The sequence below is a fragment of the Mastigoproctus giganteus genome, chromosome 12, assembly GCF_048544385.1.
Source record: "Mastigoproctus giganteus isolate SK-2022 chromosome 12, ASM4854438v1, whole genome shotgun sequence".
NCBI classification, from domain to species: Eukaryota; Metazoa; Arthropoda; class Arachnida; order Uropygi; family Thelyphonidae; genus Mastigoproctus; species Mastigoproctus giganteus.
The window spans coordinates 78613275-78628673 of NC_143586.1; the positions used below are offsets into that span (position 1 = coordinate 78613275).

Here is a 15399-nt window from a genome sequence, read left to right on the forward strand (position 1 = left end):
CAGTCTTTATGTGGAACAGTCAAAATCTTTTTTGAAATTTAAGTATATGATGTCAGAATTATTATTTTTTGCATCCATTTCCTTTGTTACTACATCACAGTATCCGGTGGTCAACACTAATTGAAAATGTACTTGTAAAAGAGACATGCATTGGTCATGCCTGAAGATGCTTACATAGCTCAATGCTGGCATGCAGTTTGGCTTTGCCGTTTTTTTTTTTTTCTCTCAATGAAAACCCCAAACATAAAAGGTATTAGAACCTGTAGTACTTAGTATTATGTATGGGTTGTGCTTTGAAAAAACCAGTATACACATACTGGTTATCTTAAAACTTATGAAAACTTATCTACATATCATGATCAATATCATGTTTTTCCTAAATTTAGCATTCATTTTGAGAAATAATGTATGTAAAATGCAAGCATATGTTCAACTGAAATGAGTTGGCATTTGACAGATACTTATTTTCAAAACTGAATTCCTCTTCCAAGAATATTGATTTCTGCATCAGAAAGTGTTCTGCTGCTGTGATTATATGTTTTTGACCAGTGAACGTTACAAAAAAAAAAGAAATCCTAGAGTGGGGGATAGGTTGAAAATAGTTGAATATAGAAATAGTTGAAAATGGTACACTTTATAATTTTATTCTTTATCCTGGCATTTTATTGGATAATAAAAACAAATAATAATATATATGTTAAGTAAAAAAATTTCCCAGCTATCTCACTTTCAACACTCAGCAGTCCAAAATAAGTCAGATCAAAGCCAGTATTCTTTGCTGCGGTTGATACACAACTTTTGTATTTGATGATTTGAAACAGAATGAAATGAAGAAAATTAAATTAGATTAGTTAAATGAGTGAATTGTGTTTCTTCTTGAGCATGCTGTACTAAATGATGTAACATGGTTATCCTGTAATAGAACTGTGTTAATATCTTCAGTTTTATTTATGAATTTATACTTATTTTTACTTAAAATATTTGGATAATTTGTAAAAATTTGTAATTGTTATGGTTTTTATGGATTTTGTCATGTTTATGCAGGTAACAGAAGAGGAACCTTCTTCAACTCAATTTTCTAAATCAGAAACAACTCATGTTATGTGTTCTAGTAATGAAGAACAAGAAAACATGAATATCAGTATTGCTACTACTGCTCTGGATTGCTCAAACTCAGAATCTGAAAGTGTAATTGTTGTGAGTAATATTCAATTTAGCTAGTGATTTCAATGGCCTTTGGTGATGATTATTTTTATATTATTTAATATTTTAATTAATTGTTGCAATTTATCTTCTCTTTCCTAGGTTTAAATTTAAAGAAAAAATGGTCTTGTTCAAATTGTTACTAAATCAGGGAGGGAAATAAAAGAAGTTGGCCAGGAGCTGGAAACATAGCGAAATTTTTATTAAAAGTTGAATATAAAACATGACAACTGCAACCAGAGTTCTGTTGGTGTTAGCAAACTGTGATGGAAATGTGAATGTTTGAGAATTTCCATAGGGCCAGTGCCTCTTGAAAAAATGGTCACTGTGGTTCCCCTAAACTTTTGTTCATTTTTAGGTTTTCTTTTTCTTTAGTTTGTATCTGCATTCACCCATTAGGTTAAGGTAGGAGTTGTTTCCTAGTTATTTCTGAAATTTTTTTAATATTTATTTTTAATTCTGCTTATATACAGGTGGCACCTCATCAGCATTTCTGGTTGCAGTTTGCAACTGTCTCTTCAGCATGGTATAATTCTGTTTAATTTTACATTAGCGAAATTTTCCTTAAAATGATATTTGTTCCAACAGGACACTTAAATTACTTGCAGTGCATTAAGAAATATCATAGGTTTCAGAGCCTCCTTGTGTGGTTACTAACATAAAATCTTAAGAAAGAATACACCTGCCAGATATAAAGAAATAATGTAAGAATGTATGCATGGAATCATGGGAGTCACTAGTTGCAAAAACATGGAAATGAGTGACTGCAACTGAGCCAGATGTCTGGAAGTGGGGGGAGTAAGTTGGAGGATGACATCTGCACTGGATGCATTAGTTGTGCTGTGTTGGTCTGAAAGTTAGTATTAGTGGTAGTAAATGATGCAAGAAAGCAAGCTTATACAGCATCAGCAAAAATAAAGAAACACCTTTTCACATCATCTATCCATCTCTCTCCAATAATTTGTCTAGTTCTCCCTTTAATTTATTCAAACTACCCAATTCCACAACAACAGATGGAAGTTTGTTCCATGACTACAGTCATGGCTGTTCTGTGCTCTTTGATGGAGATCTGGTGTGTAGCTTGGGTTAATGCTGTGCATCATTATTCCATATTGTTACAGTAAAGATGTAAAGTTTCTAGTAGTGGGAATTCAGATTGCTATGAAAAAGGGTTAGCCAGGAAAAAGGGAAGGTATTGGTAACACTAATTTTCTTTTTACTGTTTTTGTTATTGTGCAGCTGTTCCCAACCTTTTTGAGAATGAAATCCAATTTGACAATTCAGTAAGGCTCCATGAACCAAGTCAGTTCAAACTTGGGAAAGGGGTTCCACTACCAGAAAATTGTTTTGAAAATTATAATGTCAGATGTGCCAAACGAAAGCTATTTTCATATTACACCAGTGACATTGCAATTTATTTTGTTTTAACAGTTCGTTGGAAAGAACTCGAAATGAATGCATACTTGATTGTATTTATCAACATACCTTCTTTTTTGCTTAAGTAATTTTTTGAATGAAGGACGAAATAAAATTTACAATACAGTGTTGTTTGTTTGCTTCATGTAATCATCATATCTGTGCATTACTTATAAAAAAACATGTACACATTACAATTATGCAATGACAAACAATTATAGTTTAGTTAACAAATCAGTTACGAGTTAAAATTTTATTATTAATATTTTATTACATATTAGCATTAGCATTAGTAGAGGCATTTGATGCAAGAAAGCAAGCTTATGCAGCATCAGCCAAAAAAAAAAAAAAAAAACCCCACTTCCACTTCACCCCTCTGTTCATTCAAAATACCTGTCCAGCTGAGCCTTAAACTTATTTAGGCTATCAACCTCCACCACAAGGGATGGAAGTCTGTTCCACCAACCAACCACCTGCTGGCTAAAGGCAAATTTCCGCACGTCTATCCTACATCTGTCTTTCCTCAATTTGAATTTATGCCCTCTCAGGTGATTTTTCTAAGCTAGAGGAAGAATCCCATCAGCATTGAGCATGCTTAAACCATTCAAGGCTTTATACACCTCTATCAGATCACCTCGCTGGTGCCTAGTCTCCAGACACTGTAATTTGCAAAACTTAAGCCTTTCTTCATAAGAGCACCCCTTTGTTCCATTCACTAATCTTGTTGCCCTTCTCTGTACTCGTTCCAGCAGCTCTACATCCTTCTTGAAATGAGGCCTCCAGACCTGTATACAGTACTCTAGGTGTGGCCTGACCATTGCCTTATACAATGGAATAATCACCTCCTTATCCCTGCTGGAAAAATTCCTGTATATCATTGACAATCCTGTATATCATTGACAATTTAATAAAATACTGATATTATTTATCAGTATTTTATTAAATATGGCAGAAACGTATTTTTACAACCCTTATTAAATCTGATAGGGAACCACTGTTGTAATCCTTTTGTATGTGGTATACCTTAAAATGTTTTTCTCTCTCTCTCTCTCTCTCTCTCTCTCTCTCTCTCTCTCTCTCTCTCTCTCTCTCTCTCTCTCTCTCTCTCTCTCTTGTTATTGTGCCATATTCAGCACTTTAGGACCAGAGATGTTAGAAACTGTGACACTTCTATAATAGTGTGATATGCTACATCACTCTGAATCTCTCCTCATCTGGTCAGGCAGATGCATTCCTTATCTGCCCTTGTGTGCAGTTTCCCAAGTGTCTGCCATACATGATATTTTTTCATATCTATATCTGCAGTCAAGCCATAGACCAGAGCCCTTATTTATCAGGAATGGAAGAGGATCTGAGGAGTGGTTGTTTTAAATTTTTATTGCCTGTGAAGCAGGCAACAAAAATTTAAAACAAAATTCCAGAAAATTGGGAACCACTAATGGCTGTAGGGATTATTGAAAATAATAATTTTCAAACCTGCTAGGTAGACTTTTTTATAATTCTTAAAATTATAGGGTTTTTTTATTTATTTATTATTTTTTTATTTTATTATTCTGTTAAAATTAGTTCTGCAGTTTTTTGTGTTTATCTGATAAACTAGGTGAAGTTTGTTATTTTTCCTTGGAAATTGCTCAAATATGAGATTTGAAGTAGGAGAGAATTTCTGCCATCATCTGTTCTGTGTTTATTGCACTGATATAAGAATGACAAATACTGTTTAATAATCGTTTATGTAATTCTACAGGAGTATACTTAATATTAGAAGTGTTTTATTAAGTTTGTAAGCTGTAAATTTATAAAAATACGAATGTTTTTGTACCATAACTGTGTAACAATATGCAACGTAATCTTATAGTGTAGTATGTATACCACTGTTGTAAAATAATGTAGAATTATTATTATGGTATTTATGTATCTTAGTTTAGTGTGGTATTTTTAATTTAAATTTCAGCTAAAATCATGCCTCACACCAGAGAAGCAAAGCAAAGCAAAGAGCTAAAATTAGCAAGAATGCTTTAGCTGGGGAGGGAACTGCTACTGGAGAAAAGCCACGATTTGCAGAAGAGCAGTTCTCCTGCAAATCATGGCTTTATTCAATGCACTACTTGTTGCTTACTTACAAAGTTATCCATACCAGGACATGATACAGACAAAGGGAATACCTTTGTGCATTTTCATTGCAAAGAATGTGACGGGCTTATTATGAGGGTTTGAAGAATAGGATTGATTCCCCAAAAGGAATTGAAATGAGGAATCCATCAAGCACTCAGGTGCCCAGTGATAGAGCTATAGCTTACTTACAAAGTTATCCATACCAGGACATGATACAGACAAAGGGAATACCTTTGTGTGTTTTCATTGCAAAGAATGTGATGGGCTTATATGACGGTTTGAAGAATAGGATTGATTCCCTAAAAGGAATTTAAATGAGGACTCCATCAAGCACTCAGCTCAATGCTAGAGCCCATGCTTGAGCATCAACCAACACAATGACATCCTCAATGGTAGAGATCACTGGTTCTACAGGAAGTAGCTATTATCAGTGACTCTATTTTCAGGGTAACGGGAAATTTATTGTGTAAAAAGGATGAGTGTAATAGGACAAGGGCATGTCTGTGAGGGGCAAGAGTTAATGATGTGAAGCAACTATCAAAGAATGATAATGTTGTGCATGTTGGTATTAATGGTATTAAGGATCTAAGGTGCACTCATTGAAGTGGGCAACCAGTGTAATGCTGAATCAGATTGGTGTGACATAAACACTGGGAAAACTAAAATGAGAGTAGGGATGTGTTATAGCAAAATGACTGTGATGACTATAATGAATAATACAAACAAGTGGAATGGGCCATTGAATAAGAATGTCCTATAATGGAGAATTTTAACTTTCCAGATATATTTTCTGGATGTATTGGATGATTACTTTCTATGCCAGCATGTTAGAGAGGCAATGAGAGAAAGCAATACTCTTGATCTGGTTATAAGAAGTGATTCATTGATTTAAGTGATTTAAGAAAAGAAAAGTAAATGAAATAACTAACATATAGTAACTATTGTCATGTCAATGCAAATAACCACTGTTAGGGGTAAATGGAAAAGTTTTTTTTTTTTTTTTTTTTTCAGTGGGATCAGCTGATTATATTGAAAAATGTAAATACCAAATGGGAAGCATTCAGAGAAGTAATCATAGAGACCACTGCACTTTTTATATCAGCTAAGAAATATTGTTAAAGGTTTAGACCTAATTAGATGTCAGATGAATTGATGAAACTAGTGGCAGACAAGAAAAACGTATGAAGTGATTATAAATTTTTAGGGGACACAAACCTACAGTAGGTCAAAGCAGATTGTGAGGTCCTTGGCTAAGCATGCAAAGAAAAGTAGCACAGAATTCTTTGCTTATGTTAACATTAGAAGGAAAGGGATGAAATACATTGGCCCAATGATATGATTGGCATAACTGTTGATGATACTGTTTAGATTGCTGACAAACTTAGTATTTTTCATCTGCATTCATACATGAAACAGTTCATCTTGAATTTACCAAATTATAACTGAGAGCTAAATAATTTTGTGATAACTAAGATGAAAGTGGAAGAGAAATTGTTGAAGCTAAAAGGCACGTAGAAGGGGCTAATGGAATCTATCCAATTATATTAAAAGCAGAAAAAAATAGATAAGATAAGCAAACTTAATTATGGCTATACTTTTGGCCATAATTATTAGTGTCCTTGGACTGAGGTGATTAGAGATGTGCAAATGGTCTCCTATTCACAGATCTATCAAGCTTGACTTCTGTTTCTCAGGGTTCAGTGATGGCCCCATACTGTTTTCAATATTTATTAATAACACTGATGAACATACCAAGCTTATTTTCTAAGTTTGCAGATGAGACAAAGGTTGGCAGAATGGTTTATGACAGAGATCAAGGCATAGTGCTGCTGCTGCTAAGCAAGACCTAGAAAAATTAGTCAGTGGGCTGAGAAGCGGCAATTAAAGTTCACATTGATAAATGCAATGTACTGCATATGGGCAGTTGTAATCCCAGAGAACATACCAATTCGGTGATTCAACACCCATTTGGTATGTTCTGGGTAATTGTACAGTCCAACATGAAGTTCTTGGAGTGGTGCAGACAGGCTGCTTTACAGGTCATGGAGTTCCGTCAATGATATACAGAAATTTTTCCAGTAGGGACAAGGAGGTGATTATCCCATTCTGTAAAACAGTGGTTAGTATGCATCTTGAGTATTTACATACAGGACTGAAAGTCGCATTTTAAGAAAGCTTTGGAGCAGTTTCAAAGAAAGACGCAAACGCATATTCCTACTATGAAAGACTTCAGTTCTGGAAATTGCAATTCTTGAAAACCAAGTACCTGTTAGAAGGTCTGAATGAAGTGTTTACAGCTTTAAATGGATTGAGTAAACTAAATGCTGATGGCATCCTTATTCTTTTTCATACAACACATATAAAGGAATATAAATTGAAAAGGACATTGGCTGCATGATCTCTCTCTCTAAATGTACCGTGTCCGTTAAGGACGTTGGTGATCATGGTCTTCCACAACTCTCGATCTTTTGCTGTTCTCAGCAGGTCTAGACTGTACATTCACCTGGTTGGTCAGGCTACTAATATAGTTTATTATTTGTCTTCCTCTGCTTCACGTTCCATTCACCTTGCCTGTCATGATGATCTCCTCCAAACCTTCCTTCCTCATGATGTGCCCAAAAAATTTCAGCTGCTTTTCTCTTATGTTCCTCAGTAGTGATCTCTGCATTCCTGCTCTTTGTAGTACCTCTACATTCATGATATGTTCAGTCCAGGATATTCTGAGCATTCATCTATAAAACCATATTTCTGTCGCCTCCAAGTGTTTGCCATTTCTCGGGAGATTGTCCGGCATTCACTACCGTACGTAAGGACAGATATAACATAACAGTTCAAAATTCTGTTTTTTGTTTTCATTGACAATTTCCTATCTTTTAGTATGTTGCCCAGTTTCGGAAACATTGCCTTAGCCATACCCATCTGTCTTTTGATTTCATTATCTGATCGTCCATCTTGTGTAACACAACTCCCTAGATAATTGTATTTCTCTACATGTCTTATGATGTTGTTCCCTATTTTCAGTATGCATTTGGGCACAATTTTCTTTTTGCTGAAAACTATGCACTCTGTTTTTTTTAATGTTTATTGCTAAGCTTTTCCTTCTACTTTGTTCCACTACTTTGTCAGAAGTTCCTGTAGTTCTTCTTCTGTCTCGGCAATGAGAGTGATATCGTCTGCATATCTAATGTTGTTTACATTCTGTCCACCAAATGCAAATCCTCCAATTCCATGTGTTTCTCCCATAATTTCCTCGCTGTAGAGGTTGAATAGGTCCAGAGAGCAAACACAGCCCTGTCTTACATCCCTCAGGATTCTTATGTTCTCACCCCTGTCTTTTCCAATTCTCAGGCTGGCTGTTTGTTTCCAGTATAAGTTCCTGAGTATCCTTATGTCTTTCCCATCTATGTCTAAACAAGCTAGAATTTGAAGAGTTCTTCATGTTTCACCCTGTCGAATGCCTTCGTAAGATCAATGAAACACATAAACAGGTCTCTCTGTATTTCAATAGCCCTCTTCGACATTATCCTTATCATGAAGATAGCATTTCTTGTTCCAGTATTTTGCATAAATCCACATTGTTCTTCTCCTATCTCTGGCCTTATTTTATTCCTTATCCTCATTAATATTATTCTTAGAAGAATTTTAGTAATATTACTCATTAAGCTAATGGTGCAATGTAGTTCACCATCAATAGCCCCTAGTTTCTTTGGCAGAGTTATGAATATGGATTTACTAAGATCCCCTGGTATCACTCCACTCTCATATATCTCATTTAACACCTCAGCTATTATCGCAATGCCAAAATCATCCAAAGTTCTTATCATTTCTGTCACGATGGCGTCTGGTCCGGCCACCTTATTACTTTTCAATACAGCTGCCCTGACTTCTGATTTCAGTATTTCTGGACCTTTCAAGGTCCTATGGCTTGTTGGTTTTTCCGCACATTTATCCTGAAAGAGTTCAACGTATTCTGTCCATCTGTACATAACTTTGCCTTTTCCTGTGATTACTGTTCCGTCCTTCGCTTTTATACAGCTCGACGCTGGACATCTTATATCCCACCATCTCCTTGATCTTCCTGTACATTGTAGCTGGCTCTGAGCATTCATGTTTTTCAATCTTTTGGCACTGCTCATTTAACCATGCTTCTTTTGCCTGTTTGCATTCCCTCTTAATTTCCTTGTCCATCTTCCAATATTCTTCGCTGAATCTTGGAAAAATCTGTTGCCTTTGCCTCATCAAGCTCAGGATTTTTCTCATCATCCATTAATTTTTACTTTTCCTTTCTTTCTTTGGAATGATCTCACATGCTGTGTTGGTCAAGACTTCCTTCAGTGCATGCCATTTGCTGTTTCCGTCATTTGCAAGTATCTCATACCTGCCTCAGCATATGCATTCCTAATGCCATCATCTTTCTGCAATAGATAAAACTGAAAACATTCCATTCTTGTGCTTTGTTTCAGTTTTTTCAGCTTAACCAGGAGTTTGGCTACTACTGGTACATGGTTGCTTCCGCAATCCACTCCTGGATATGTCTTTGCCTGAAGGATGGCGTTCCTAAAGCTTTTATTTATAGTGATATAGTCATTTGATTTCTTACATTGTCTCCTGGACTTTTCCATGTCCAGGTGCACCTTGGATGTTATTTAAACCAAGTGTTAGTAATCACTTGCTGATTTATCTTGCACCACTGTGCCCAGATTTTCCCTCATTCATTTTGATTCCCCAATCCATATCTTTCTGTCACATCTCCATCTGGCTCACTTCCTACTTTTGCATTTAAGTCTCCCATTATGATTATAATTTCCTGAGGTTTGCATTGTTTCCTTGCTGTTTCCAGCTGCTCATAAAACTCTTCTAGTTCTGCTTAACTACTCTCTGCTGTTGGAGCATACACCTGAATGATGGCCATATCGAAAGGTTTTCCTTTGAGTTTGACCAGCAGCATTCTGTCTGATCAAGCCCACCAACCTAATACTCTCTCAGACGTTGCCCTATCCAACAAAACCCCAACTCCTCTTTCGTGTCCGTCTCCTCCCAAATAAATCATTCTTTGTTGCCCTATCTTGAAGTTTCCGCTCTCTTTCCACCTGATCTCACATAATCCGAGTATGTTAATTTGTAATCGTTCCATTTCCTGTTTTACATTATCAAGTTTTTCACATTGGAAAAGAGTCTTCACATTCCAAGTAGCCAATTTCAACGTGTGCCTGTTTTTCTTTCTGTTTCTGCTGCTGCTAGTTCTGCTTACAGTTTCTTGTTGACGATCTGGCACTACCTGTAGCCCATGGTTATCCATACCGAGCGAGGCATACGACGACACCGAGATCCTCTTCACACTGTTGTCTTCCCTTCTTAAATTTTGCATGATCATGACATTCTACAGCAGTGGTTTGCCATTGCCTTCAGCCAGGTGTGTTTACCATCTTTCTTCCCAGAAGTTCCTCTGCTTACAACGATTGTTTTCTGAGGTCGTAGCTCATTTGCCTTCTTCCTCAGTTAACTAACTGTGGATTCCGCCATTGGCCATCGCTCGTTATCCTGAGCATGGGAGCAAGTAACCCTAGGCAGGGGCCCTGCTGGGTACTGACATCCGAATCCAGCTGAGCCCAGGTTTGGTCTGCAGCTGTTTATTGGTTATTCACAGCTGACCTCCATATCTGAAGGTCATTCCACTATCTGCCACCTGTGGACGCACCTGTGGATGGGCAAAAAATTTGCTTTAAACTTCCATCTTGTTGTTGAAATGAACTGTTTGAACAAATTTAAGAAAACATTAGATAAATTATCAGAGAGGAATAACAGATGAGGTGGGTTTTTTTTTTTTTTTTTTGATTGATACTGTATAAGCTTGTTTCCTTGCATCGCTTGCTCAATGTCACCTATATTGATTGTTCAAAAAAGATCCCACCAAATCATTAGAAAAACATGCAAAAGAATTCCCGAAAAGACTACTTAATGAGAATAAAACTGATGACCACACTTTTCAAACACTTAGCCCAAATAATTTTACAGCCTCTCACATTTTGCCAATATTAAAGCCCACAGAACATTCCTCAGCTACCTTGATAGTGAGTGCAACTGGCATTCACTTCAAAACTTGATCTGATGGCTGGTGGGCATTGGTGCCGGCAGCATGGTGCAAGTGGATTTCGAAGTAATGCACAATTCTTAATATTTTCATTAATTTATTGAAACATTAAAACAATACAAATTCTTTCTTTCAAAATACAAGTACTTTCTCCCACCGATCATGAAACGCTGACTTGGCTGTACGTGTAAATCAGTCAAACTTGACTTAATTAAAATACTGCATGTATTCGAAAATTTGGTGAATAAAAAATTTATTCCCACATGCACCACCTTGAAAAATATCCTGCCAGCACCCATGCTGGTGGGCTATCTTAATCCATTAAGAATTCCTTTGATTTTATTGACAAAGTCTGTCCAATTTCATTTCCAAGAAGAGGACATTTCAGTTAGCTTTGACATTAAGTTAGCATTTTCCAACGTGTGCCTTCTATAAGCTGTTTCCTCTGAAGTAAACAGAACTTCCCATTATGCTCAGCTTGTTGAAATCAATGGTATTAAAGAAGCCTTCGACCTGAATGTAGGAGAAGCTTAGTTCTCCTTTGATTGGGTTTGTCAACTAAAAAGAGGCCTAAGCATGGAAAATCTCATTTTCCCATTACTTGTAGACATTAGAATTAGCATTAGTAGAGGCATATGATGCAAGAAAGCAAGCTTATGCAGCATCAGCCAAAAAAAAAAAAAAAAAAAACTTCCACTTCACCCCTCCGTCCGTTCGAAATACCTGCCCAGCTGAGCCTTAAATTTATTTAGGCTATCAATTTCCACAACAAGGGATGGAAGTGTGTTCCACCAACCAACTACCCACTGGCTAAAGGCAAATTTCCGTACATCTCTCCTACATCTGTCTTTCCTCAATTTGAATTTATGCCCTCTCAGGTGATTATTCTGAGCAAGAGGAAGAATCACATCAGCATTAAGCATGCTCAAAAAATTAAAGGCTTTATACACCTCTATCAGATCATGTCGCCAGTGTCTAGTCTCCAGACACTAATTTGCAAAACTTAAGCTTTTCTTCGTAAGAGCAACCCTTTGTTCCATTCACTAATCTTGTTGCCCTTCTCTGTACTTGTTCCAGCAGCTCTACATCCTTCTTGAAATGAGGCCTCCAGACCTGTATACAGTACTCAAGGTGTGGCCTGACCATTGCCTTATACAAGGGGATAATCACCTCCCTATCCCTGCTAGAAAAATTCCTGTATATCTTTGACAAGACACCATGAGCTACTGTTGCAGACTGTCTGCATTGCTCAGAGAACTTCATATCTGCCTGCACAATTACCCCCGGGTCCTTTTCATTCTCTACCACTGTCAGTGTAGCACCACAGAGTTGATACGTTGCTCTGAAGTTGCTGTTTCCCATATGTAGTACTTTACATTTGCCAATGTTAAACTTCATTTGCCACCTCTCAGCCCATCTGCTCAACCTTTCCAGATCCTGTTGCAGCAGCATAGCATCAGTAGTGTCCTTAACAACCCTGCCAACCTTTGTATCGTCTGCAAACTTGGACATTAAGCTTGATATACCATCATCAATATCATTAGTCAATACAGAAAACAATAATGGACCCAACACTGAACCCCGAGGGACTCCACTAATAACATTAGTCCACGATGAGCAGTGTCCATTGATTACCACTCTCTATCTTCTTTCCCTCAGCCACCCCTTTATCCACAGCAGCAATTTGCCTCCAATGTCACACTGCTCCAATTTCTGCAGCAGTCTTCCATGTGCAACAGTATCAAAAGCCTTTCTAAGATCCAAGCATATAATAACAAAGTTATTCCCTGCATCCAGTTCTTTTGTGACTGCATCATAGTATCCAATCAAATTGGTCAGGCAAGACTTCCCCTTAACAAAATCATGCTGTGTCCGAGCTATAACTGAAGTCTTGTCTAGATGATCCTGCAATGCTTCTTTAACCAGTGCCTCCATTAATTTCTCTGAAACAGAAGTTGAACTAACAGGTCTGTAATTACCTGTGTCTCCCTTTGTGGATTGGGGTCACATTTGCACATCTCCAGTCCATGGGTACCTTCCCTGAGTCCAAGGAAGCTCTCATAATTATGGCTAAGGGTTTGCTTACTTCCTTTGCTGCCTCCTTTAATATAACTGGATAGATCCCATCCACCCCAGGTGCCTTTCTTGTGTTTACCTTCAACAATTTGATTGAACAATTTGAACAATTTGAACTGCCTCAACTCATCATAAACTTCAAGGAGAGTTGCAAAACAAGAAATTACAAGAGCTGAGCTTTGATTTCAAGAGGCAACAACAACAGATGACATGTTTCACTAATCAGAATTTAAATTTAATTAGAGATAGTTTGCGAGCATCTCAAATCATTGCTGAAGAAGGGAGGGAGGGCTTTTACTGATGGCGAGTTTGTGAAAAGAATGTGCCTATCAATTGCAGAAGAAATATGCCCTGATCAAGTTAAGCACTTCGCTGCTATAAGTTTATCAGCATCAACTTTAGCAAGAAGAATCGAAGACTTGTCTGATAATGTTAAAGATCAGCTGAAACAAAAAGTTACAGATTTTATAAATTTTTCGATTGCAATTGATGAAAGTGAAGATATTATGAACACAGCAGAGTTACTAATTTACATACGCAGTATAAATCAAAATTTTGAAGTCACAGAAGAACTTGAAAGCTTGAAGAATAGAACCTCTGGTGAAAACATATTTTATAGCGTATCAAAAGTGTTCGAAGACCTGCAGCTTGATTGGGAATTGTTGACAGCAATTACGACCGATGGTGCAAAGAATATAGTTGGAAAAAATATTGGTTTCATTGGCCATGTTAATAAATATTTTGATTCCAAAAACATTGAAAGACCTATGCAATTTCATTGTGTTATTCACCAGAAATCGTTGTGCAGTAAATTTTTGTCTTCGAACTCAAAATCACGTCAACTATAATTAGCTTTCTGAATTTTGTACGCAAAAATGGCCTGAACCATTGTCAGTTTAAAATTTTCTTGGAGGAAATCAAAAGCGAATATGGTTATTTGTTGTATCATACGGAGGTGCGATGGTTGAGTAGCGGTAACGTGTTAAAAAGATTTTTTCAACTCAGAACCAAAATAGACATATTTATGAACGAAAAATTAAAACCAGTCCCAGAATTAACAGACTCTAAATGGTTATGGGAGCTTGCATTTTTAACAGATATTTGTGAACATTTGAATACATTGAATAAAAAACTTCAAAGTCGCAATCTATTTGTAAATTACTTGTTCTACAATATTAAAGCATTTCAGACAAAACTAGAATTATTTAAAAATCAAATTGAACAAAATAATTTTTCCCATATTTTGTGTTGTGAAAGTTTATATAATAATGTGCCCAATTATGATTTTTCTACCGACAATTTTGTCTGAAATCTTGATGGAAGCATTTGTTGATCGATTTGTTGATTTCGAAAACAATAGAAAATTATTTACATTATTTTAGAATCCATTTGATGTAAATGTTTCACAAATAGATAAAGATCTACAATTAGAAATCATAGATCTTCAAAGTAACGATAACCTAAAAACATTATTGAAAAATGAAACATTAATTAACTTTTATAAAACTTTGACAAAAAATGAATTTCCAGAATTAAAAAAATTAACAAGAAGAATAATTTCTATTTTTGGTAGCACTTACCTATGTGAACAAACATATTCAAAAATGAAATATATAAAATCCAAACATCGATCAAGAATAACAGATGAACACTGCAAGACTTTTTAAGATTGGGAACTTTTTTTTTTTTTTTTTTTTATGTAAACCCCAAACACGAGAGGTATTAGAACCTATAGTACTTAGTACCGTTCTTGGGTTGGAGGTTGAGAAGTCGAAAGAAGATATTTGTTGACATTGGACTTGAACTTCTGTAGACTGTAATTTTCAGGAAATACGCATGAAGGAAGGTTGTTCCAGAAAACGGCAGTTGAATGAATAAACGAGGAAGATGAAAAGTTGGTTCTGTGAGTTTGAAGTTGGACAGTAAATGGATGTTGGCTGGTGGCAGCACGTATTCAGACTGTTTTGAAAGAGAGAGCGGGAATTATAGAAGCCAATTCAGAAGAACAGTGCCCATGGAAGTATCTGTAGAGGAGGCATGCAGCAGAAACAGTACATCTGTGAGAAAGCGAGTGGAGAGACTCTGTTAGAGATGAATCATTAATTAACCTAACTGCCCTCTTCTGAATGGAATCAAGAAGCCTGAGAGAAGTTTTGGGGGCATGATCCCAGATGTGGGAACAATATTCCAAGGCAGGGCGGATTTGCAATTTATACAGAGTGAGCAGTTGTTTGGAAGAAAAGTAACGCCAAGACCGAAAGAGAAAAACAAGTTTTTTAGATGCAGAGGAAGCAATATTTGTAATGTGCTTGTGCCAAGAGAGATTAGAAGTCAGGGTAATCCCCAAAAGAGATATATCATTTTGCCTAGAAATCGGAGTGTCACTAAAGATAAGCATAGGAGCAGAAGAATCCTTTTTGTGAGATAAAGACAAGACTGAGTTTTAGAAGAGTTGAAATCAACTAAGTTGTCTTTGCCCCACTGGAGAATTACCTGAAGAT

General features: G+C 36.4%; 1 protein-coding gene across 2 annotated transcripts in view; it reads left to right on the forward strand.

The window, feature by feature from the left end:
- Positions 1-15399, forward strand: part of shn (zinc finger protein schnurri) — a 381381-nt gene that overhangs the window by 270386 nt on the left and 95596 nt on the right. For both annotated transcript variants that reach the window (XM_090386453.1, XM_090386454.1), the window contains exon 3: positions 1045-1197. In XM_090386453.1, the coding sequence (XP_090242579.1) occupies positions 1045-1197 (153 nt within the window). The remainder of the gene's footprint in view (positions 1-1044; positions 1198-15399) is intronic.